The sequence below is a fragment of the Megalobrama amblycephala genome, linkage group LG3, assembly GCF_018812025.1.
Source record: "Megalobrama amblycephala isolate DHTTF-2021 linkage group LG3, ASM1881202v1, whole genome shotgun sequence".
Lineage (NCBI taxonomy): Eukaryota > Metazoa > Chordata > Actinopteri > Cypriniformes > Xenocyprididae > Megalobrama > Megalobrama amblycephala.
Window position 1 is genome coordinate 679,145 of NC_063046.1, and position 25,976 is coordinate 705,120.

General features: G+C 36.3%; 1 protein-coding gene across 5 annotated transcripts; it reads right to left on the bottom strand.

Moving 5' to 3' along the window:
- Positions 1-13: 13 nt before the first annotated feature.
- dctn1a (dynactin 1a) lies at positions 14-25,637 on the bottom strand. Of its 5 annotated transcripts, XM_048183434.1 has the most exons (30): positions 25,455-25,637; positions 21,316-21,567; positions 19,180-19,261; positions 19,059-19,090; positions 18,662-18,679; positions 17,837-17,860; positions 16,532-16,585; positions 15,644-15,796; positions 15,225-15,422; positions 13,171-13,375; positions 13,018-13,096; positions 12,783-12,942; positions 12,171-12,275; positions 11,808-11,999; positions 10,353-10,469; positions 10,120-10,272; positions 9,821-9,981; positions 8,431-8,599; positions 8,264-8,332; positions 6,875-7,087; positions 6,624-6,785; positions 6,413-6,544; positions 6,199-6,324; positions 5,835-5,977; positions 5,589-5,755; positions 3,243-3,373; positions 2,987-3,167; positions 1,151-1,224; positions 986-1,075; positions 14-910 (listed from the first exon to the last, which is right to left on the bottom strand). In XM_048183434.1, the coding sequence occupies exons 2-30, from the start codon at positions 21,541-21,543 to the stop codon at positions 773-775; spliced, it is 3,756 nt and encodes a 1,251-aa protein (XP_048039391.1). In that variant the 5' UTR covers positions 21,544-21,567; positions 25,455-25,637; the 3' UTR covers positions 14-772. The 5 variants fall into 5 exon arrangements, with proteins under 5 accessions (XP_048039391.1, XP_048039392.1, XP_048039394.1 ...); XM_048183435.1 differs by lacking the exon at positions 18,662-18,679; XM_048183437.1 differs by lacking the exon at positions 16,532-16,585.
- Positions 25,638-25,976: the final 339 nt, after the last annotated feature.

Below are 25,976 nucleotides of genomic sequence, written 5' to 3' on the forward strand. Positions count from 1 at the left end.
TCAAACACTAAAATAATTTTTTTTTCCATCTTTATTGCAGTCATCTCCATTGAGAAACATGTCAAATGCATAAACTATTAAAACACTGAACCAACGAATCCAAGTAAATAAATGTAAATCAACCAGAGATCGTCTTATAGAGATCAGAAGGTGTTCAATATAAGAATCAGTGACTGAAAACACGTTTGTGCTTCTGTCTTGCATAAATCATGAGTGTCATTCAGATGGTTTCTGTGATAGTCGTGGATCTCTTGATTGAGTTGGTCCTTCGAGTCTAATGAAGCGCTAATATACGAGTGAGCAAAAACTACCATATATTCATTACGTTCTCATTGATTTCCTACAGCGGTGCATTTTAGGTGAGCTTCGCTAGTGTTAGTAATATTTAACCTCCGTCACCAAATCAAACGCTTATTCAAAAACTGACGATGCTTCATGATGTGAAATGTGAGACCAGTTTCCAAACAAATAGACTAAATAAAACTACATTTTAACCAAGTTATAAACTTACAAGAAAAAAAGTCAGAACTGTGAGATAAAAAGGCGCTATTACTTTTTTGATTTTATTCCTCGTTTCCCTTAATGGAAAAGCGTGTCTTTTCAAACCCATACGCTGTTAAAGAAGAAACGCAATGAGAGCTGATATAGTGTGGCGAACGATCCGTCTGAGAGTTGAATGGCTTTTTGAGATCTACGCTCAGAAGATGAGCGGATTTGGTCTGACTGGTTCCTGAGCCGGCGGGACGAGGCGTGCGATTGGCTGTGAGTGTGTTTATGTCATGAGGAGGCGGTGCACGCGCTGCAGCTGCTGCTGGGACAGGACGAGGCAGTGCGTCTGCTCCTGACCGCGGGCGCAGGGGATCATCACCTTCCCCACCAGCACCGAGCCGCCCTTCTGCTCCTCTTTGGCCTGAGACACAAACATCAGGTTATTAACACGCTCTGATCTCGTACAGATGTGTGTCGTGTGTCTGTGCGCTCTGACCTTGACGAAAGAAGCCGAGGGGAACGTGGCGAAGTCGGATGGCACACGAGCGCCGGGCTGCTGCGACACGACGTGCTGCGACACGTCAGCCTGAAACAGACACATGATCAGTGCGCTGAAACAAACACACGGCCTGTGAGTGATGATGACACTTGATCAGCTGACCTTCAGTTTATCCAGCGCGTCGCTCAGAGACTTCAGTCTGGCCGTCTGTTCCAGTAACTGAGCGCTGGCACTCGCTGCACACACACACACACACACACACACACGGTCAGTGCTGTTCAAACATGAGCGGTCAGCAGCGAGAAGAAATGAATACTTTTATTCATCAAGGACACATTAAATTGATCAAAAGTGGCAGTAAAGACATTTATAATGTTACAAAAGATTCTGTTTCAAATAAATTCTGTTCTTTTGAACTTTATATTCATCAAAGAATCTTGAGAAATAAAATGTATCAGTTTCCACAAAAAATAAAACTGTTTTCAACATTGATAACAAATCATCATATCAGAATGATTTCTGAAGGATCATGTGACACTGAAGACTGGAGTAATGATGCTGAAAATTCAGCTTTGATCACAGGAATAAATTACACTTTACTGTATATTCACAGAAAATTATAGAAGCTCATTTATGGCACATAAGACAAAACAAATCATGCTTTGGTAAATTACAACTTTGATATAAAAAGTCACAATTATAAGTATAGACTTTTTGTCATAATTATTACTTAGTATTTAAATGCTTTTTCATAATTTTGACTTTTTATTTCTTAATACTGATTTTTTTTTTTACTCCTTCAGAACATTTTTTTCCAATTTTTAAAAATCTACTTGATTGCTCTTCTTCAATGTAGAAAAATAATAATTCTGAGTCTGACAACACATTTTTTATTAGATTTTTTACATAAACATTTTTCAAACATAAAAATAATTTTTTAAACACACTACACCATGTCTAATGATTCAGACTTAGTTTGTCATAATTATGATTTCATATGTCAGTAATGATTTACCAAATCTTTTTTTTCATAGGTGTGGAAATGGGCTTCCATAGAAACCGTTATTTTAAATTTCAATATTACAAATACTGTAATAATTAGTGTTTTTACTGTATTTTTGATCTTCTTTAAAAACACTAAACAATCTTACCAACCTTTATATCCCTTATAATCTTAAATCTTATATATATATATATATATACACACACACACAGTACTGTGCAAAAGTCTTAGGCCACCATTAGATGTTGTTTTAGCAATGGCATAATGACCATATGAAGAGTTCAGATGCAAAAGCCTCTAAGTGCCATCTGAACTTTTCTTCTAAAATGAGCATTTTTATCAAGCTCGCATGTTTGTTCAGTTAATTCACTTTAATGGCAATGAAAATGTCCTATTAATTGACATTAAAGTGAACCTTACTGAACCTAAACATACGAGCTTGATAAAAATGCTCATTTTAGAAGAAAATTTCAGACGGGACTTAGAGGCTTTTGCATCTGAACTCTTCATATACAATTATTTCTCAGTCGCTTTATTAGAACATAACCAGAAAATATAGACTGTATGCAGTATTAAAAACAGAAACAAAATCAGACGAAAAAAAAAAACTAAAGTGGCAAGTATTTAGTGACTTCCTCTTACACTTGAGCAACAGCAGGAAACGTTTCCTTCTGTTAAACATAAACGGAATGGAAAAGGACTGGAAGGCCAAGAAAACTTTCAAATTCTGAGTTTCATTTTTGAGAAAATGGAAGTCCAGAGGCATGTGACAGGAGGTCACACTAAATACTGATTTTTGCTTAAAGAAGCAATTTTGTTAAAAACATTTTTTTTTTTTTTACATTTTGTGTACATATTTCTGTTTGTATTGTAATAAAGACCAAAAAATACATTAAAACATTGCTAAAACAACAAAGCTGCTGGTGCCAGAGGAAACTATATTCTGGATGTAGCATTACAGTTCCTGGCGTTGTTTGTTTTGCATGTCCTCTGACCTGTGCTCTTGCCGCTGATGTCCACCACTCTCAGTCCGGCGCTCATCTTCAGCAGGTTCCCCAGCAGCAGGTCCGTCCGGCGGTACAGCGACCCCGACGCCGCCCCCTCTCCCATCACACCCGACATGTTCGGCACCTGCAGCGGCGGCAGCGACGACAGCTGCGCGCGCATCTTCTCGGCCTGTGAGCGGAGGTCAGAGGTCATGAAGTAAAAACACACGAGTGCGTTCATTCAGTGATGGAGGATTAAACTGACCTTCAGTCTGTAGTTTTCGCTCTTCAGCTGTTTGATGGCGAGTCGCTGCACGTCGATCTGCTGCTTGAGCAGAGGAGAATCCACGACCTGAACCGCTCCGGAGACTCCGCCCACACCTGCAGACACGCCCCCTGAAACACATCCAACCAGCGTCGTCATCGGCAACTCAAACTATTACAAACACTGAAATAATGCTGAAATATAACTTAAACTAAATGAAAATTACAAACATTACAAATAATGCTGAAATGAGCTTAAGTTGAAGCACTAAAAATGATTAAATGAAATTAAATGAATACTAAAAATAATAAAATTAAACTTAAAAAGCATTTTTTTACAATCAAAAACTAATAAAATAAAAAAAGCACATAATTACGGAAGAGGATTAGGGCCAAGCAATAATAAAAAAATAAAACCATCTCGAGATTAAAGTTGTTAAATTACGAGAAAAAAATCGTTAAATTTCGACAAAAAAGTCGAGATAAAACGTTGAGAATAAACTCGTTAAATTTCGAGAAAAAACTCGTTAAATTTCGACAAAAAAGTCGAGAAAAAACGTTGAGAAAAAACTCGTTAAATTTCGAGAAAAAACTCGTTAAATTTCGACAAAAAAGTCGAGAAAAAACGTTGAGAAAAAACTCATTAAATTTCAAGAAAAAAGTCGAAATAAAATGTTGAGAATAAACTCGTTAAATTACGAGAAAAAACTCGTTAAATTTCGAGAAAAAACTCGTTAAATTTCGACAAAAAAGTCGAGAAAAAACGTTGAGAAAAAACTCGTTAAATTTCAAGAAAAAAGTCGAAATAAAATGTTGAGAATAAACTCGTTAAATTACGAGAAAAAACTCGTTAAATTTCGACAAAAAAGTCGAGATAAAACGTTGAGAAAAAAACTTAAAATTTCAAGAAAAAAGTCAAGATAAAATGTTGTGAATAAACTCGTTAAATTACGAGAAAAAAACTCGTTAAATTTCAAGAAAAAAGTCAAGATAAAACGTTGTGAATAAACTCGTTAAATTACAAGAAAAAACTCGTTAAATTTCAAGAAAAAAGTCAAGATAAAATGTTGTGAATAAACTCGTTAAATTACGAGAAAAAACTCGTTAAATTTCAAGAAAAAAGTCAAGATAAAATGTTGTGAATAAACTCGTTAAATTACGAGAATAAACTCGTTAAATTTCAAGAAAAAAGTCGAACTAAAATGTTGAGAATAAACTCGTTAAATTACGAGAAAAAACTCGTTAAATTTCAAGAAAAAAGTCGAACTAAAATGTTGAGAATAAACTCGTTAAATTACGAGAATAAACTCGTTAAATTTCAAGAAAAAAGTCGAGAAAAAACGTTGAGAAAAAACTCATTAAATTTCAAGAAAAAAGTTGAAATAAAATGTTGAGAATAAACTCGTTAAATTACGAGAAAAAACTCGTTAAATTTCAAGAAAAAAGTCAAGATAAAATGTTGAGAATAAACTCGTTAAATTACGAGAAAAAACGTGTTAAATTATGAGAAAAATGTCATTAAATTTCGAGAAAAAAGTCGATAAAATGTTGAGAATTCTCGTATTTAACGACTTTTTTCTCATAATTTAACGAGTTTTTTTCTCGTAATTTAATGACTTTATTCTCAACATTTTATCTCGACTTTTTTCTCGAAATTTAACAACTTTAATCTCAAGATGGTTTTATTTTTTTTTATTATTGCTTGGCCCTAATCCTCTTCCGTACATAATGAAATGATTAAAAATGTAACAAAAATAAACATGAAAATGAAACAAAATAAAAGCTTATTCAAAATATCTATAAAACTAACATAAAAACTAAAATAAACAGGTGCTCAGACGAGTGACGGGAGAAACAAAGCTTTTCTAAACTTTGAATCAATATAATATATAATCTTTTTTGTGTAATGTTTTAATTTAATTCACAGACGCCACCTGCTGGTCAGAACGGTGTAAATGCAACAAAAACATGCATAAAAACAGCTTTTACTCTATATTACAGATTGCAAACGCTTTGTTGAAAGTGAAATCTATTAAACAAAATGAACAAATCATCTGATATCATTAAATATGACGTGTCTGTATAATACGTGTTAATTTATTCAACTGTAGGGCCAATAAGAGGATAATAGCTTCAACTCTTCCTGTTTATTACACAAATGTGTCATAAAAATGTAGGACCCTATGAAAATCTGTTTTATTTTCCCCCCAAATTCCATTTTATTTTATCTTTTCAAATTTTTTTTTTTTTCTGTTTTAATTGTTCTGAATTGTTCAGACCAATGCCGGTGTGGATGGATGGATGGAGGGAAGGATGGAGGGAAGGATAGGAATATGTGTGTTCACACCTGCGGCGGCTCCTGTGACGATAGAGGCGATGCCAGATGCTTGCGGCCCGCGGAAACCTTCGGCTCCGGCTCGTGATTGGTTGTTGATCCTCTGTTTTAACTCCGCCTTCTCTGCCTCCAGCTGATCGATATCTGCCTGTAACGCGTCCATCGTCTCCTCAAACTCTCTGCAGAGAGACGGGAAGAATCAGATGTGATGCCTTTAACAGTTCCATGAGAGATAATGTAAACATGTGACGCTCTCACTTCTCCTTCTTCTTCAGCAGACTCAGAGCGTCGTCTAGTTTGGTCTGGATCTTCTCCACGCGCTCGTCTGCGTCCTTCGTGGACGTGTCCAGCTTTTTCTCCAGCAAACTCAGACGAACGTTCGCCTCGCTCAACTCCTCGCCCTGAAGCAGACGAAACACACACCAGCTTCTATTATTTACTAATATAATCAAATATTTATTTATTTCATTTTTGTTCACACACATGTACTTTGTAATTTAAAATCCAATTTTTTTTGCTAATAATTAGGGCTGTTATGATATCAGACTCTCACTACACAATTATTGTGACCAAAAGAATTTTGAGTATTTTTCGTGTATATTGTTGTTTTCTGACTCCTGACCTTGATTTTGAGGGATTTTTTCAGCTCTTTGATGACGGTCTCTCGATCCTCCAGTTTATTTCCCAAACCCTCGGCGTCTGTCATCTCCGCTCTCACAGCCGACGCACGGATCTCCACTGGAGGGCGCTGGACAGACACACACACCACAGATGAGACCAGATCTTGATGGATCATTACTGTTTGTGTGTGTGTGTGTGTGTGTGTGTGTGTGTACCGGACGCTGAGGCCTCTCGGCGTCGTACTCTCCCTCCTGCATGGCGGTGGCCATCTTGTTCATGGTGGCGATGACGGCGCTGCAGGACTGACGCAGACACTCGTACGGGTTCAGACCGTGAGCGCCGTAGACCTGTGGACACACACAGACTGTCACTGAGAGCGGCGGAGCGGAGCGACGAGCGTGAGATGAAGTGTGTGGCGTTGTGTACCTGCTCCACTGCTGTAAACGTCACGTCCTCCAGTTTCAGAGCCGTCAGTCCCTCCGGCTCCGGCAGCGGCGCGATCATCTGAGCGCCGGCGGCCGCCACTTCCTGCAGGACGGCCACCACACGCGTCAGCTGCTTCCTGCAGTCCGCCAGCGTCTCGCCCACCTACAACACACAGTCATGATGGGGAGCATGTGATCCAGCCGCTCTGAGACGCTGAAAACCTTTCAGTAATGATGTGTGTATTTCTGCACCTGAGGCAGGAAGGTGAGCGCGGCCGGTATTCCAGGAGCGTCCGTCCCAGGCATCCTCCTGCGGATCTTCTTGCAGAACTGCCGAATGTCCCCGCAGGAAGTGTCCAGGTCCTTCAGGAGCACTGAAAGCTCCGCCCCTTCCTGTCCCGCCTGCAGGAATGCCCGCAGACGGCCGACCTCTGACCCCATGCAGTCCAGAGCGCTCTGGGTGAACTAGAGAACAACACAACTGATCATGAGACTGACTGCAGCTGTGTGCGATTCAGAAACCTGAGGAAACCTCATTAATGAAACTAAAACTATTACTGAAATAAAGCTGAAATCAAATATAGATATCAGGGTTAAAGTTGAAGCACTGAACAGGGTGATTATTATTGTTTACTAAAACTTTAACTTGAATAAAATAACTAAAACTAAAGCTAAAATAAAAATGAATAAGGACTATATAGACATATTTATGACAAAACACAAACACAAAATTTTAAAATGATAATAAATATTAAAAAAGCTAAATTATTATTATTATTATTATTATTATTATTATTATTATTGTTAATAAAATATTAATAAAAACTAAAAGAGTAAATCAGAGATACTAAAATAACACTGGCACTGAAATTACTAACTGGAAATAAATAAAAACTAAAATTGAAATAAAAATAAATTAAACCTAAACAGTAATATATAAAAACATAAAATGAAAACTGACAAAATTAAAATAAAAAAAATGACAAAAAAAGTACATAAGACTACTAAAAATTAAAAAAAAAAAAAAAATGAAAATGTGAACCTAAATTGCAATAAAAAACACAAAAACTAATAAAAATGACAAAGAAGCACAACAAAATTACTTAAAATTAAACTAAAGAAATTAAAATGGAAACTGAAAATATGAAAAATAATATCTAATTCAAAATATTAATAAAAACTATAATTGTATATAAAGAGCATAAGTAGTTGAAGTACTAAAATAACTAATACCAAATAAACTAAAACTTAATAAATATACTTGTTTAAAAAAAAATGAATAAAATTACAAAAACACAAAATTATTAAAACCTTAAAATTAAAATAATATACAAATATATAAATATAAAATCTAATTCAAAATATTAACAAATTGACTATAATAGAACATCAATGACACAAAAATGACACTGGTGGGATTATAAAATAAAATTAAAACTGGAAATATAAAACTTTACTAAATTAAATTGCTAAAAATGAATAGTATATAAATAAATAAATAATTATTTGAGTATTTATTTCAGCCGGTGTGTGTTCCTGTACATATGGACAGGATACAAAATGAACATACACAAAAACTAGAGTAGAGCGACTGATGAGCGAACGACTCTCTTAATGAGTCACATGATGTGGGTGATGTACCTTGATGTGGTCGGCCAGCTGTATGGTGCAGTCCTCCGGCTGTTCGGACAGGTGAACGCTGTACAGTTGCTGCAAGAACAAACATTCAGCACTGAACACACACACTCCACTGCTGTATTACTGTCATTATGAACAGTGTGTGTGTGTGTGTGTGTGTGTGTGCGCACCTGGTAGTATTTGATGGCTTTGGTGAGCGGCTCCACCTGCACCGTCTCATCCAGCTGGTCTTTATGGAGCAGGTCGATGAGGAAGTCCAGCGAGCGCTCGTGAACGCTCATCTCCGAGTACAGCGTCCCCATGCGCTTGTACACCTCCACGCCACACTGGTTCAGAGCGCTGACGGACAGAGCAGCACAAACACTCAATCTGACTGAACAAACACCGGAAATAAACCTTGACTATATCAACTCTGTTTCTAAACCTCTCCTTCAGCTGAAAATCAAACATTTATGCCACATTCAGCCAAAAATATTCAAGATTTAGTATCATTGATATATTATTATAGGTGACACTTTACAATAAGGTTCCTTTGGTCAACATTAGAACTAACAGTGAAAAATAAGCATTTATATATTATAAAACAGGCATTCTAAAGCATTTAAGTCAAGTCAAGTCACTTTTATTTATTTAGCGCTTTTTACAATGCAGATTGTGTCAAAGCAGCTTTACAGTGATAACTGGTACATTATTTTGGCTGCACAGCAGCTCTTAAAGAATAGTGTCAATGCAGGCAGATCAAAGCACTGTTGAATGTCAAATGTCAATTTATTAATTGCTAATAAAAGTTGTTAATATTATTTAATAGACCTGAGCTGATATGAACTAAGAGTGATTTGTATTTTTATTAACCTTACCAGAGAATAATAAATACTGTAAGAAATAAGCGCCACCTGCTGTCAGACAGTGAATTTGCGTTCTCAACTTTGTCCTCTGCATAATTTCACAAAGCTAAAGTCTGAACATTCTGGTTTTGCTTCAAATGTTAAAAAGTATACAATCTAATTTAAATTAAAAACTGCATGTATGTAGCATCTTTGTTGGGATCGTGATTAAAATGCAGTGGATGACTCTCATATTAAATGGCTACAGATAGTTCAGCCTGTAATAGAGCAAATAAACATCTTGTTCATGTACTCATATGAAGAGGTTTGTATTATTTATTTTTTTGTTTATTTGATTTAGGATTTGTTTTAAAATTTCAATTTAGTTTTGTTATAAAAGATATTTCTATTTCACAAGAAATATGCAGCATTTTGTCAGAAATAATAAAACGACACTTTCTCAGTTGAATCTCATTTTGTTACAAAAATCGTGAGAAAATCAAATCGTGAGTTGAGTGAATCGTTACATCCCTATTTCTAAAGCGAACTTTGTAACGTCTATTTGATGCTTTTCTCATTTAACGCAAAAATGACTTTAAATTATCTTTTGGTCGTAATTTCTCAGCCAAATGTGTTGTGCTATTAAATTAGATTAATTAATCTGCAAATCATGTATTAGATTTTTAATCCCTTGACAGCCCTGATTGTATGACATGCAGTGGTGACGGACACGTACAGCTCGTATTTATGCAGCGTGGCCTGCAGCAGGGTCAGAGAGTACACCAGACCCGACGCAAAGCTCAGCTGCTCTCCTGCGGCGCCGCGGAGTCCAGAACGCTCCACAGAACCGCCGGTCAGATCGAACTTCTCCTGCGCCTGCTTACTGATCAGCTCCGCCTGCGACACACCACAGGAACACCCTTCATTACACACATCGACAAACCAGCGCATCTGAAACACTCATGCTCAAGAACAGGGAGCGTGTTTTTGAGCTTTCACAGCGGTCTGAGACTCGTGGAGGAGTCGATCTGTTACCTTACAGATGAGTCTGGGTATCAGGAGCAGCACGAGGATGCAGTCGTGATCTCCTCCGTGTCTCAGGAATGACTCCGGCATGAACGACGTCAGCAGAGACACCTGACGGTTGGCTTGATTCACCTCCATCTTGCGGAGCTCCATCTCGATGGCCTAAACACACACAAACACACACCTGTAGCTCCGATCGCGGTGCGTTTAATGGTTCAGGAGGAAACACAGGCTAACGGTACCTTAGCATAAGCTTTGGTCTCCGCAAACTTGATCTTGAAGTCGAAGAGTTCGGCCGCCGGCTGCTGCAGCTGTTCGGCTGTGCTGCTCTGCTGACTGGTCAGCTCTCGGTTCACTTCCTGTTTATGCAGAGGAGAAAAGACCAACTTTATATATACAGTATGAATGTATGTATATATATATATATATATATATATATACACACACACAGTGCTTCCCACAGGTTTGAAATATACTTGCGGTGGTAGCTGGGCGAAAAATCCTCCTATTTCCCACGGCATAAAAATGGTCTACTACATGTGACAAGCAAATAATGTGTGATTTTTAACAGTATTTTTATTTATTGAAATTAATTTTAATTACATTTAATCACATACTAATAATATGCATTATTATGCATTGTAAATTATGCAAAATTACAGCATATAAATGGTTTACATTTTCCTATGTTCTCCTTGCTGTCATATAGTGTCTCTCTCAGTGAATGGGACACAGATTTTACTAGTTAAATTTATAAAATGAATAATATATGTGTCAAATAATGTTCTTCCTGTGGGGTAGACTACAATAATTTACTATGAATTAAATGGAAATCAAATTAAATACAATTTATTGTGTAACCAAAATACCAATAATGCCCAGAAGAAAAAGAAAAAACTTAGCGTGTGACTTTTAATTATAAACAAGCCCGAAATACACCGGGACTCTTATTTTGAAATGTCTGTACTATTGCAGGCTGATCCTTCAGATTCTTACAATCGTCTAAAACATTTTATATAAAGGTCATAAAGTAGACTTTGTAATAATTCATCAACTTGAGTTCATTAGAAATCGCTTGGCATAATTCTGCGCTTTTCATTGATTGAGAATCACTTTGAAGCAGACTGAAGCGCTGTTGCGCGAGCTTGTAGAACATGCAACAGCGCCCCCTTGTGACTTTGCAAAATGCAGTGCCTGTTTGAATGTTAGTGGGAGTAAAAAGCTCTGACGCACACATAACGAGCAGGTATGAAACAACTAGTTAATCGATCGCGGACGGTTTCATAATCTTGCGCGGATATAAAAGTATAAGAGGATAAAAATAATAAAAGCAAAAATGTGTCTCCGAATATACTTGGGCGGCCGTTATTATATGTGGGCGGCCCGCCCAAGTAAAATCTATGTGTGGGAAGCACTGCTATATATAGTGTATCAAGTGCTGAGATTCAGATATGATAATGAGCGCTTGGTTTCTGACTAATCACAGCTGACTGACCAAACAGAGCAGAGCAGCTCTCAGAAAGGCGGGGTTTAGAGAGATTGAATCCTTGATCGAAGCATTTCAGATGCTGATGTTGCAGTAGATATTATGAGCAAATTAAGTGTTTTTTGATCTTGAACGCAAGTAAAGCTGTTGTAGGAGACTCTACACAACATTAGGAGGCTTTGTAACAACATCAGCTGTGCGTCTGGCTGACCTGCAGGTGAGTGGTGAGCTCTCTGTATTTGCTGATGGTCTGCTGATAGTCGGCCACCGTCTCCTGCGCCGCCTCCACTCTCTTCTGGGCCTCTCGGACTCGAGCTCCGGCCAGATCCAGCTGCTCACGCAGCTCCAGCTCCGTCTCGCGCGAGTTCTCCTGCAGCTCGTCGTTCATCTCGTTTATCGCTTCCTGAGAAATGAGTCAGACTTTTTTTACTGCTATAAACACTTTTGCTGTTAGAAATCAATTTTGCTTACAATAAATTTTTCTGACATTGGCCAACATAATTCTGGCCAAAAGAAGGTGTTTATTAACATTTTTGTGCCGTAATCTCCATGACAGTAAAGTAGCGCTGCTCACCAGGTCACTGACGGTCTCTCTCAGCTCTCGCACTTTCTCTTCCAGGTCTAAATTTCTCTCCGTCAGTGTCTCGACCATCTCCTCAGCTCCCAGAGCAGCGTCCACCTGCAAACACACACACACACCATGAAGAGGATGAGGTGTCTAATCAACTGAATTCATAAATATTTACCAATTTAATGATTTATTATTTGGCTAGTATATTTGCCGACTCATTTTACAGTGTATTATTATTACTTCACAATCAGGTTTCACTCATTAACATGAACTAACGATAAAGAATACTTCTACTGCATTTATTAAACTCAGTTACTGTTAATTTCTACATTTACTAATACATTACTAAAGTCAAAGGTTGCATCTTAATTAATGCAGTGTCAACTAACATAAACAATGATTATTTGTATTTTTATTAACTAACATCAACAAAGGTTAATAGATGCTGTAAAATATCGCTCAATATTTTAATACTCTAAACTGGTTGAATAATAAATAAATAATAAATAATAAATTGGTTGAATATATATTCAACCAATTCAAAGGAGTGAATCAACAGCACAGGGACGTCAGGAGGGTTTTTTATGATGCTGAACGCATGTTTCTTGAACGAACCTGTTCCTTGAGCTCATCGATTGTGTCTTCAGCCTGTTTCATCTCCTCCTGCAGTTTCTCCTTCTGTGCTCTCAGCGTCTCCAGCTCAGAGTTCTTCTTCTCCATCTGTTTCTGAAGCTTCACGTGCTCCTGCTTCTCAGACGACGACAGATCCCTCATCCTGAACACATGCAGATACTGAGGAAAGCTCAAAAACACGGACATGAAGCAAATGCAGTTTATTGTAGTGTTTTACCTGACCAGAGCTTCCTTCAGACGGCTGTTCTGCTCCTCCAGCTGTTTGACGTGGTAACTGGACGCCGCTCCGTCTGAGCCTGAAACGAGACACAGACAGACGTCACGCCGGTCTCAGGCGTCTGTGCGGCGGCACATGCGAGTGCGTTCGTACCCTTCTCCTCGATCTCGTGCTTGAGGATCTCCAGGTCCATGGTCAGCTCCTCCACCTTCTCCTTCAGGCTCTCCACCTCCTGCTGCAGAGACTCGGCCCGCTCCTCCGCCATCTCTTTGTCCAGTGTGGCCATCTCGATGGCGTCCGCCGTGTCTGCCATCTCCTCCATGTAGCGGTCTTTGGCCTCCAGAGCCTCGCGCGCCTCCTGCCATCACAGACCGGGAGCAGAAACATGTACACGTCTCTGTCAGACTCTGAACTGAACTACATTCACAGGACACTCACAGTTTAGAGTATTAAAAAAGGTCTAATCACCTAATCCTTCTAAATATTATCATAATTATAATAACATGCCATTGTATCTTAATAATGAACATTATTTTCCTCTTAATATTATCATAATTATAATAATATGCCATTATATCTCAATAATTAAAAATAAATTCCTCTAAATATTATCATAATTATAATAATATGCCATTATATCCCAATATTTAACACTATATTCCTCTAAATATTATAATTATGTCAATATATCCCAACAATGAACATTATATCCCTCTAAATATGATCATAATTATAATAACATGCCATTATATCTCAATATTTAAGACTATATTCCTCTAAAAATTATCATAATTATAATAATATACCATTATATCTCAATAATTAACAATAAATTCCTCTAAATATTATCATAATTATAATAATAAACCATTATATCTCAAAAATTAACACTATATCCCGCTAATTATCATAATTATAATAATAACATGCCATTATATCTCAATATTTAACACTATATTCCTCTAAATATTATCATAATTATAATAATAAACCATTATCTCAAAAATGAACACTATATCCCGCTAATTATCATAATTATAATAATAACATGCCATTATATCTCAATATTTAACACTATATTCCTCTAAATATTATCATAATTATAATAATAAACCATTATCTCAAAAATGAACACTATATCCCGCTAATTATCATAATTATAATAATAACATGCCATTATATCTCAAAAATGAACACTATATCCCTCTAAATATTATCATAATTATAATAACATACCATTATATCTCAATATTTAACACTATATTCCTCTAAATATTATCATAATTATAATAACATACCATTATATCTCAATATTTAACACTATATTCCTCTAAATATTATCATAATTATAATAATATACCATTATATCTCAATATTTAACACTTAATCCCTCTAAATATTATCATAATTATAATAACATGCCATTATATCTCAATATTTAACACTATATTCCTCTAAATATTATCATAATTATAATAATATACCATTATATCTCAACATTTAACACTATATCCCTCTAAATATTATCATAATAAAAAACAATGATAATATGGCATTATATCCTAATAAACATTTTATCCCTCTAAATATAACAATAATAATAAGCCATTATATCACAATAATAAACACTATATCCCTCTAAATATTATCAGAATTATAATAATATACCATTATATCTCAATAATTAACAATACATTCCTCTAAATATTATCATAACAATTATAAAAAACCTTTATATTGTTGTTGTTGTTAATAATATCAACAACAATAATAATAAGTATTATTATTTTATACAACATGCACACATATAACTATTTGTATTACTCTGTCCTGGTTGCTTTGGTTTATATAATAATTAACAATTAATTTCTTCCCTTTGCTAGAGTTAAACCCTCAAGCTTTTATTTTGGCAGGAAACAGGTTTGCAAACACTTCTCTGTATAAATTTACGTGACACATGTGAACTACTGTAATCAGTGTTGGAAATGTTTGTGTTCGGTGTTCCCGAATGCACATTACAACAAAACTTCCTAATGAACACTGATTGATACTAAAAAGGGCAATGCCTGCAGTGAACAGCACTAACTGAACATGAACACATCTGTGAGTGTGTGTGTGTGTGTGTGTGTGTGTGTGTGTGTGTGTGTGTGTGTGTGTGTGTGTGTGTGTGTGTGTGTGTGTGTGTGTGTGTGTGGCTGATCCGGCACCTTCTTGGCCTCCTTCAGCTGCTTCTGCAGCTCGTTCTGCTGCTCCTGCATCTTGTTCTTCCACTCCTGCAGCTGCTCCAGCTGGATCTTGTGCTTCTCCATCTCCTTGAGTTTGGCTTTATCCTCCGAGCGCTTCATCCGCAGCGTCTCCAGCTTCTCCTCCAGGTCCTTGACTTGAGCTCGGAGAGACTCCTCCTCCTGCAGACAGACAGAGACAAACACAGGCTCCTGCTACATCACATGAAACAGAAGAGGAGGCCTTCTAACACATCTCTGAAATAATCCACCTATTCTATTCTGTTCCATTTTAATTGTTTACATCAGTCACCACTGGTGGTACTAATTCTTGTTTGTACTGTTTCTTTGGCAGTTCATTCATGCCAATATGACGTAAAATGGCAAGGTCAAAGGTCGCTCACCTTGCTAGGGGTCGCAGGAGGCGGGGCGCTCGGGGCGGCACTGGGCTGCGGTACAACAGGAGCTCCCAGTGCCATCTGGGAAGATGATGTGGACTCATTCTCCACCAACACGGATTCAGAAAGCACTGAACCTCCAACAGAGGGCCGACCAGCCTGAGGACCAACACAGTTATTTTCACCAAGTGTCAATGATTCACAAGCGGCACTTGTCTTGTCGTATCTACCGGACCCGTGACCTCTGACCCCACACGCAGTGCTCACCAGACCCCTGACAGCAGTGATGTCACTGGCCCAGCTCACAGCTCACTTGTGTCTCACACATGTGAGTGAAGGGATCAGATGATGTGACTACAGAAAACGGCTAATATGAGCCAATAAATGGTCCTCTGCCGCCATCTGATGGTTATAGTGGTAATTAACATCATGTAGCACCAATTTCAGAAACAAAATTTTTTTGTTTCTGAAATTGGTAATCTTGAATCAGAATATCTCCCTCTTGCAGCATCTCTTCTCTTCTCTGATGATGAGGGCGGGGCAACCTGTCACTCACATGAGATCCACCAATAGCAAACCACAACCATCCAATCAATTCCCCACAGACAAAATCAAGCCACGCCCTACATTTGTTCTTGTTTGATAAGCGTTTCACATGGATATACGACACAATAGAGAAGAAAAGACTTCGGTTTAATGACGACTTTAAATAAATTGCGAACTTTTCAACAGCACAATCGTCATCTTTTGAAGCTATATGTAAGTGGAAAAGCTGTTTTAATTCTACTCAGGACCGCATGCTTTAGACTGGGTTAACATCTGTACTGAGTGCTGTCAGTGTAAACTGGGCCAGTGACGTGTGATCGTCCAGCACCTCTGTGATCTGGGACATACCATGACAAGAGAGGGCAGGGAGCTGGAGCTAGACAGACGGCCCGGTGTGATCCACTGTCACGCACAACAAACAACAGCTCAATTAACCTGACGCTCCGTCACTGTCTCCACACACAGACCAGCTGACTCCAGCATTAAAGGGTTAGTTCACCCAAAAATTAAAATAATGTCATTAATTACTCAATACCCTCATGTCGTTCTACACCCGTAAGACCTTCGTTCATCTTCAGAACACACATTAAGATATTTTTGATGAAATCCGATGGCTCAGTGAGACTTGAGCAATGACATTTCCTCTCTCAAGATCCATTAATGTACTAAAAACATATTTAAATCAGTTCATGTGAGTACAGTGGTTCAATATTAATATTATAAAGCAACGAGAATATTTTTGGTGCACCAAAAAATCTAAATAATGACTTATTTAGTGATGGCCGATTTCAAAACACTGCTTCAGGAAGCTTCGGAGCACAAATGAATCAGTGTATCGAATCATGATTCGGAGCTCCAAAGTCACGTGATTTCAGCAGTTTGGCGGTTTGACATGCGATCCAAATCATGATTCGATACACTGATTCATTTGTGCTCTGAAGCTTCCTGAAGCAGTGTTTTGAAATCGGCCATCACTAAATAAGTCATTATTTCGTTTTTTTTGGTGCACCAAAAATATTCTCGTGGCTTTATAATATTAATATTGAACCACTGTACTCACATGAACTGATTTAAATATGTTTATCTTGAGAGAGGAAATGTCATCGCTGGCTACGCAGGCCTCACTGAGCCATCGGATTTCATCAAAAATATCTTAATTTGTGATCTGAAGATTAACGAAGGATTTACGAATGACAGAAATTTCATTTTTAGGTGAACTAACCCTTTAATGGCAAATACTCAGACGATCTGATCACGTTCATCATCACAAACTCAATTCAGCAGCTCAACAGAAGACAATAGTGTCATTATTGAGCTCAAATTCTGTTCTCTTCTGTGTCAGTGCAGTCAAATAACGATAATATTACTGATCTATATGAATGTAAATGGAATATTTCAGTGAAGTGAAAGTGCAATAATCTAATGTAATCAGCAGCAGATAAATGAGACTGAGTTCGGATGGGAATACAGAACAGCAGTGATGATGGGAAATCTCACCAGACAATTGAGGTGTGCAACGTTTGAAACAATAGTATGTTTGGACTTCATAAAGTTGCATGTGTAATTCAGTCATAACATCCACTAAAATAGTATTCCATTCCGAACAAAGCCCTATATCAGACCAGACATTTCCCAGAATGCTTTGTTGCTCACCTTGGTACTACGGCGCATAGGAGGCTGAGGGAGGAGCAGAAAACACACATACACAGGGAAATACAGAGACAGGGCAAAGTTGAAGGGATTGCAAAGAGAAGACGAGCAGGAAAGAGATTTAAACACTGCATGAACGGATGGAGGAACAAACACTGAGGATCTGCAGAAACAAGAGCTTTTCCCTAAAACAGCATCAGGAAATTAATCAACATCATCCCACAACCGCAGAAGACACTGAAATGAACTTCAACATGAGGAACCTTCTGTGCAATGATGGTTTTATGTGCGTTTTATTTGTCTTTTAGGTCTCTTAAGTATTCGAATTGAAATAATCATTCCTCACTTTTCAATATGAAAACAACAACGACAGCCTTCACTGCACCAAAAAGGATTCAATTATGCCAGGAATTCTTTTAATTGAAGAATTCAGTGATTAAACTTTAATCTGTGATTATAACCTTCATGATCATGTTGATTTAATCCATGTTTAGGCTGGTGCAGCTCAGTCTGAGAGCGTTTCCACATGTTGAGTTCATCATGTCCCTCTGAACGCCGTCATGTGACATTCAAATGAGATCTTTCTCAGACTGTGGTGACATGGAAAACATCCAATAAGATGATATGCGATATGCGTGAGATCATGCAAACACTTGGTGCGTGGGTGCTTCTGTGAGACGTCGGAATGGAAACTGCAATTTTACACCACAGAACAGAAATACCACTAAAACAAAAGCCAAAAGACTTCAAATAAAGAGTGAAAGCAAACATAGTGTGTGAAATGTTGTGTTCGGACACATGAAGTGAACCCACAAAATACCCATGTACCTTCTTTGCTGTTGGAGTCTTTTCATCATGTTAGCAAACACAGTTCAACATTCCTTATTTTCAATATTTCCTTATTCAATATTTTTGACAGAGAATGAACTGAACGCAGCAGAGGAAAGCTGGCACACATTCAAACCAGGGTTATTATCATTAACTGAAACTATTACAACATTTCTGTTAAATTAAATTAAGCTGAAATAATTTATTGGATGAAAAACTTGTTTTAGTTATTTTATGTTACAAAGACAACATTTCTGATGTTCTTCTATTTTAAGTTGAAGCACAAAAATTGCTAACATGAAATAAAATAAATAAAAAAACTAAAACTGAAATAAAAAATTAAACCTAAATATGAATAAAAAATATATAATAGTATATAAATAACACTGATTCATACCTGTTTAACAGATTTCGGTGTCTCCTGGACTTCTGTAATATTGCACAGAAAAACAATCGATCATTATTTGATTTAAACAGCACAGATCATCTGACAGCATGAATCTGATGGAGAATCTCACCTTTCTTGAGCAGTTTGGCCACACCTGAGTCCGGCGTTTCTGGAGACGTAGCAGAACTGCCTCCTTCATCCATGAGCTGAATCTGGAGAGCGAAGAGATGCGTTAACTAGCTTGTGAATTCTCACCGCTTGACCAGCTTCCTGTGAGAAACAAGAGCTTCTTCCCCAAAGCCACGTTTACAGGCCTTAAAAGCCTTGATGTTTTGTCCTTTTAGACTTTATGGATGTGCTTATTAAGGAAGACACCACAAGCGAAACCAAGCTTTTTCATGCACTGGTCAATTTTGGGCTATTATCAGACTAGAAAGAAAACATCTGAAATACACACTTAGGTGTTTATTTTATTACACTTTATCTATTGGCAGCGGCTATTTACACTAAGTGAAAATTGTATATTTTCTTAGCGATAGATTCTATTTACTAGGGCTGGGTATTGACACAATTTTCACAATTCGATTTCTGTTGACATGCTTTCGATTCCATTCGATTACGATTTCGATTTGATATTGATTATTTTGGATCAGTTACAGTATGCAGTACAGTCCAAAAGTTTGGAACCACTAAGATTTTTAATGTTTTTAAAAGAAGTTTCGTCTGCTCACCAAGGCTACATTTATTTAATTAAAAATACAGTAAAAACAGTAATATTATGAAATATTATTACAATGTAAAATAACTGTGTACTATTTAAATATATTTGACAAAGTAATTTATTCCTGTGATGCAAAGCTGAATTTTCAGCATCGTTACTCCAGTCTTCAGTGTCACATGATCCTTCAGAAATCATTCTAATATGCTGATCTGCTGCTCAATAAACATTTAATGTGTACAATTGTACAAAATATTTGTGTACAATATTTTTTTTCAGGATTATTTGATGAATAGAAAGTTCAAAAGAACAGTGATTATCTGAAATCTAATCTTTTGTAACATTATAAATGTCTTTACTGCCATCCTTGCTGAATAAAAGTATCCATTTCTTTAATTTCTTTTCAAAAAAATAAAAATAAAAATTCTTACTGACCCCAAACTTTTGAACGGTAGTGTATAATGCTACAGAAGCTTTGTATTTCAGATAAATGCTGTTCTTTTGAACTTTCTATTCATCAAGGAATCCTGAAAAAAAAAGTACACAATTGTTTTCAACATTGATAATAATCATAAATGTTTATTGAGCAGCAAATCAGCATATTAGAATGATTTCTGAAGGATCATGTGACACTGAAGACTGGAGTAACGATGCTGAAAATTCAGCTTTGCATCACAGGAATAAATTACTTTGTCAAATATATTTAAATAGTACACAGTTATTTTAAGTTGTAATAATATTTCACAATATTACTGTTTTTTACTGTATTTTTAATTAAATAAATGTAGCCTTGGTGAGCAGACGAAACTTCTTTTAAAAACATTACAAATCTTAGTGGTTCCAAACTTTTGGACTGTACTGTATGCCACAAAAAACTACATGTTTAAGTCAGTTGGTACTACTATAATAATATTGAAGGTTAAAATTAACTTTTATATTTATATTCAAACACTTCAATTACACTCAATGATGTTTTTTATAATAAATAAAGTTTAGACTTATATAATCATATTTCTACTCAAATTCATTTTTTTTTTAAAATATAAACATTTAAATCATGGCTGTCATAACTGATTTATTCAAACATGCATTCAATTGAAGAACATTATAATGAATATGTAACGGTGCATAGCTATATTTATCAGAATGTTTTTCTGAGGTAAATGTGACGTCACGTGACATTGAAGCTGTTTTATTGAATCTTTCCGAGGTTGAAACACTGAGCGATTACATGAGATGGATTTCAGTAAGTTGTACTGTATATTTTAACATACCCACGTTGTGTTAAAAGTCAGGTCTGCGAGCCTTTTTTTTTTAAACTTGAGTGGCCCAACCAGACATTGGTGGGCGGAGCTAGTGTAAATAGCATTTGCCAACACGATACACTATTTGCACTTACTGTAAATAGACACTCCTTTATCTATTTGCGTCTGTAGATTCCAATTACAACACATATTTTTAAATGAGTTTTTCTTCACTTCAGCAGCTTTACAGACACAAAATACAGTTTCAAATATGCTATATAATTTACACATCTGTGATTCTTACCTGAGATTGTCTGACAAATATCCCATGATTCTCCTCACAGGTGAAGTAACGTTTTCCCTGCACCGTCCCATCGTTCTTGCCCTTGGGCTCGTCCAGGATCACACCCACCCATTTTCCCGAGGCGAACAGGGTGGCGCCGATGTACGCCACCGTCCCGCGCTGCCCCTTCCCGATGACCTCCACCAGAGAGCCCACCTTCACCGGCCGCCCGCCTCCGTCTGAACTCATCCTGCCGACCACACCGCTCGCCAGCTGACACACACACACATAACAGACAACATGAGAATCCTTTGGTTTATCTGGCCAATACTTTTAAAAACTAAAAATGCAATGAAAATACAGTATCGGCAAGTACTAAAAATGAAAGTATCGGTATCAGACTCATTCTAGAAAAAGTGGTATTGGTGCATCCCTAATATTTACAGATCTTATAACAGACCGATAACTATAACGAAAAAGATATAAAATCCCAAATATAAAAGTTTTTTTTTTTTTTAAATCACTCTAAAATATAGAAGAATAGCAGATAATGATAACGGCAGAGGAAGGATATCATTAGAGTCACTTTCAGAATGATTTTTTTCCAACTGACGAACAATAAAAACATTGACAGCCAATCAGAATCCATCCTCGAGCATTTAAAGAGACAGACGACAAAACTGAGAATAAACAAAACGATATCATCTGTTGGTGTGACGCTAATATGATTATCGTTCTTGATATGAACTGGTATTTATTGTTATTTTAATATCAGTAAACATATTAATCTGCATGTCAAAGCAAAATTAATGCTCTACTTGTCAAATGTGCATTTCTATAAAACAATAACATGCCATATTAGTGGCAATCAGGGATCTTACGGTTAACTAAATCTAAACCATATTTTTTTAGCTACTTGACACAAAATAAACATCAACTGAAATAAAATACAATGTAAAAAACAAACAAACACAAGTTTAGCTTCATGCACTAAAATAACTAAAACTGCGTAGAAAACGAAATTACTAAAACTTTAAAATTAAAACAAAATAAAATAAAATGTAAAAAAACTCAAGTTTAGCTTCATGCACTAAAATAACTAAAATAATTGAAAAAAAAAAAAACTATATATATATATATATATATATATATATATATATATATATATATATATATATATATATATATATATATTTAAAAATAATAATAACATGGCAAAAAAACTAAAACCTTAACTAAAATTAAAACAAAATAAACTTAAACTGAAATTAAATATATTATTTCATCTAAATGTTCATTTATTTAGCTTGATGCACTATAATGACTAAGGAATTATTAAAAACTACGTAGATATATATTTTTTAAAAAGTAATAAAAATAGCAAAAACATATTAAAATGAACACAGAAAAAAAAAAACGAATTCAAAACATTAATAAAAAACTATAATAGTATCTCAATGATACTAAAATGACACTGTTGGTAATTTCAGCTTATTATTATTGGATTTGTATTATTATTATTCATATTTAGGGCCTCAGACTTTCACTGGTCTCTATATCATCTCTTCAGATCTGCATCTTTATATTGTTCTGCTAAATTAACACGTCTGATGTTTTGTTTTCAGATGAAGCTGCAGGAACATCATGTGCTTCAGGAAACAAACAGATCTCTGTTGAGAAGACGACGAGCAGTGAGCGGATCACCAGAATCACATGATCCTCGCAATCACACGAGCGGCTCCGTTCTCCAAACCTGCTGGATGAGCGCCGAGGACGAACAGGTAAGGAGGAGAATTCAACGACTGAGCTTCAGCTCGACTGGACCACAACGCTTTACTTTCATTTAGTTATTGAATAATAACTGTCACGTGATCAAGTGTCTTCAGCTTTCCTAAAATCAACAGCTCAAACTCGACTCGCGTGAAGAAACAACAGCGACAACGACATGTTATGCAGACGGTGAGCTCCATTTATTAATTATAATGTATTTAACAGTCAGCAAAATCATAACAATTACATGTTAATGTAAGTCCATTGCTTTTCCATAAGTTTACTCACGCGAGGAGTGCATGAATTCCTCCTTGCTGTGTTCATTTAATTTCTCTGGATGTTCAAGAGCAAAAGCTTTGGCATCTGCCGCAAGAACTGAGTGTCGACTACTGAGTGCACTGGATACACTGTCATATGACTGGATAAATGCCAACGGCAAAAGCATGATGGGACTGATCTTCAATCTCAACCACATCTGCTGTGTACAAACGTGTGTGTGTGTGTGTGTGGGCCATTCTACAGAATTGGTGTAAACTGCCGTCCAACAACCAAAAACACATTTAAAAAGCATTTAAGTATTCAAATGTTAGATGTTTACTAAGATCCTTCTATTATTTATTGAATCCCACAATAATATTTAAAATATCAGTAAGATTAATATATATAAAATCATCATTTATTGGGTACTTTCAATAGGGAGGTGGCTGCCCCGAACCCTGACCCCTAAATTTCAACTTAATATGATATTGAAATAATTTTGCAATTTTTTCCATTTTTGTTTTTTACAATTTATATTTTTGATTTTTTTTAAAAGTGAAGTTAAACAAAAAATATTTATTTTATATTTCATTTTTAGATCATGAAACTTTATGTAAAAAGTGTCCCTCATGTTCATGTCACTACCGAAACAGTGTCTGAGACTGATTTTAACACACTTCAGGAAATATTCCTGTGTTCCTCCTCTCACAGCCTCTCTTTCACAGCCGATAGATCATCATTCTGAGCTAAATGTGTTCAGAAGCCTGAAAATCTGTGTGGAGCTTTAAGGAACGTCACTAACGAACACCTTTTTCTGAAATTAAGCAAACTTTTTTGGGTGTTATTCCATAAAATGTAGTTTTTATGTGTGTTCAGAACTGTGTTAGATAACCATGTGCTGATTATCATCTCTGAGCGGCTCAAAAATGTCTAAAATTGTCTCTACCGAAACTTCACCACATGTTTCGGTAGTGACATGATTATTTTGGTAGTGACAAAAAAAACATAAAATCATTTATTTGGGGGAAATAAACACAATTTTAGTACAGTTATGCAGATCATTAGTATTTTAATATGTTTTAGTATGTGAGCTGAATTGTGTCATGTGATGTGGTCACTACCAACACATTACTGTCACTACTGAAACTGTGCATCACGACCGACACATGGATGTTTGTCAGAAATAAAGTATATTGAATGATCAGCTAAGATGTTATTATAGTGTTTGGTTCAAACTAATGAATCCTTCACTTTGAATCAGTTTGATAAACTTTATGACTTTTACAAAGAAAGATTGGATTCAAAATACAACAAATCTCATAAATTACACTTGAAATATTGTTAAAATTGTAATTGTTATTTATTTACCTGTGAATTTTTTTAATAAAATAGCAAAAAATATTTACGATGTGTAAACAATCTTAATAGGTCAATGTAACCCTTCTTATTAAATTATTTATTATTGTGTTTCCGTAGTGACAAATTTAGGAAGATGAAAAATATTCCAAAACTTTCTGCAAATTCAATATGAGAATTAACTACACAATTAATAGAAATGTGCAGCCTGGATTTTATACAATTTTCATACATACAAAATTTGTGGTAAAAGACATTTTTTTTTCAAGACGTTTCCAACTCTGACTTTGAACCAATTCTGCAGACTGACCCATATATTAAATAAGCAGAATTAAAATAAATACTTAACTAATATAGATCCAGATTAAGTATACAGAAGATGTACAGATCTGCACATTAAAGCGTTGAAAAGCATTTAAACATTAGATGAAATCCAGATGTAGTTTTAAAAAGCATGAATATTGAGTGACAACATCAACATAACACAGAAACCACCATGATAACACCAGACAGCAACACCCAACTGTCAGTCAATTGTTGTTTAGCATTAGCTGTGATGCTAACCGGTTAGGGTTGAAGAAAACATCATGTTTTATCGCTCAGACGCTGAAAAGAGTCGACAGCATTTAATGGAAACTCATTACACATGTTGAAGTCTTAGTTTGGGGCGAATGTGTTCGTGTGTGTGCGTTTTGTCGATAATCTAAGGTAGGCTCGGTCTCGCGCGAGTGTTTCCTCTGTTGTCAGGGAGACGAGCGGTAAAACCACGCGCTTACCTGAAGACAAGAGCTCTGTGATTGACAGCTGCTCAAAACGACCGAACTCCCGTTTTTCAATGTTTGGATGCTGGAAGCGGGCGTTCACAATGAAAGCAACACAGCAGAGGACCGCTCACCGGACACCGTAGGCACTCGGGGTCACTTCCTGATTGGATCACGTGGTGCTCAGCGACGCCGCTGATTGGCCTGATGACGCTGCTCTCCGGCCACGTAGCCGATCTTAATTTAAAATATGAGGCCCGGTTTCAGTATTATGCCTTAGTTCAATTAGGACATTTAAGTGGCTTTTATACATTTATATTATTGATGTACCACGAAATACAAAGGCATTTTCACGAAAATTCACGAAAATACACAGGCATTTTCTTCTAAATTAAACTGGTGTCTTGTCATTTGATGGGTATATACTATTAAATATTTAATAAATGAGTTTCCTTTGCTTTTTTCGCATTTTTTTTTTACAACTGGAAAAAAAAACAAGTGCGTTGTGCGCTGTTTTGGTCAACAGAGGGCGCTGCT

What these genes read in the sequence shown, in the direction of transcription:
- dctn1a (XM_048183434.1), bottom strand. Translation starts at nt 21,543, where the DNA reads ATGAGTTCAGACGGAGGCGGGCGGCCGGTGAAGGTGGGCTCTCTGGTG. An exon ending in CTATGCGCCGTAGTACCAAG is followed by an intron (nt 16,586 to 17,836) that starts GTGAGCAACAAA and finishes TGTGCGTGACAG; the next exon opens with TGGATCACACCGGGCCGTCT. An exon ending in CCCTGCCCTCTCTTGTCATG is followed by an intron (nt 15,797 to 16,531) that starts GTATGTCCCAGA and finishes GTTGGTCCTCAG; the next exon opens with GCTGGTCGGCCCTCTGTTGG.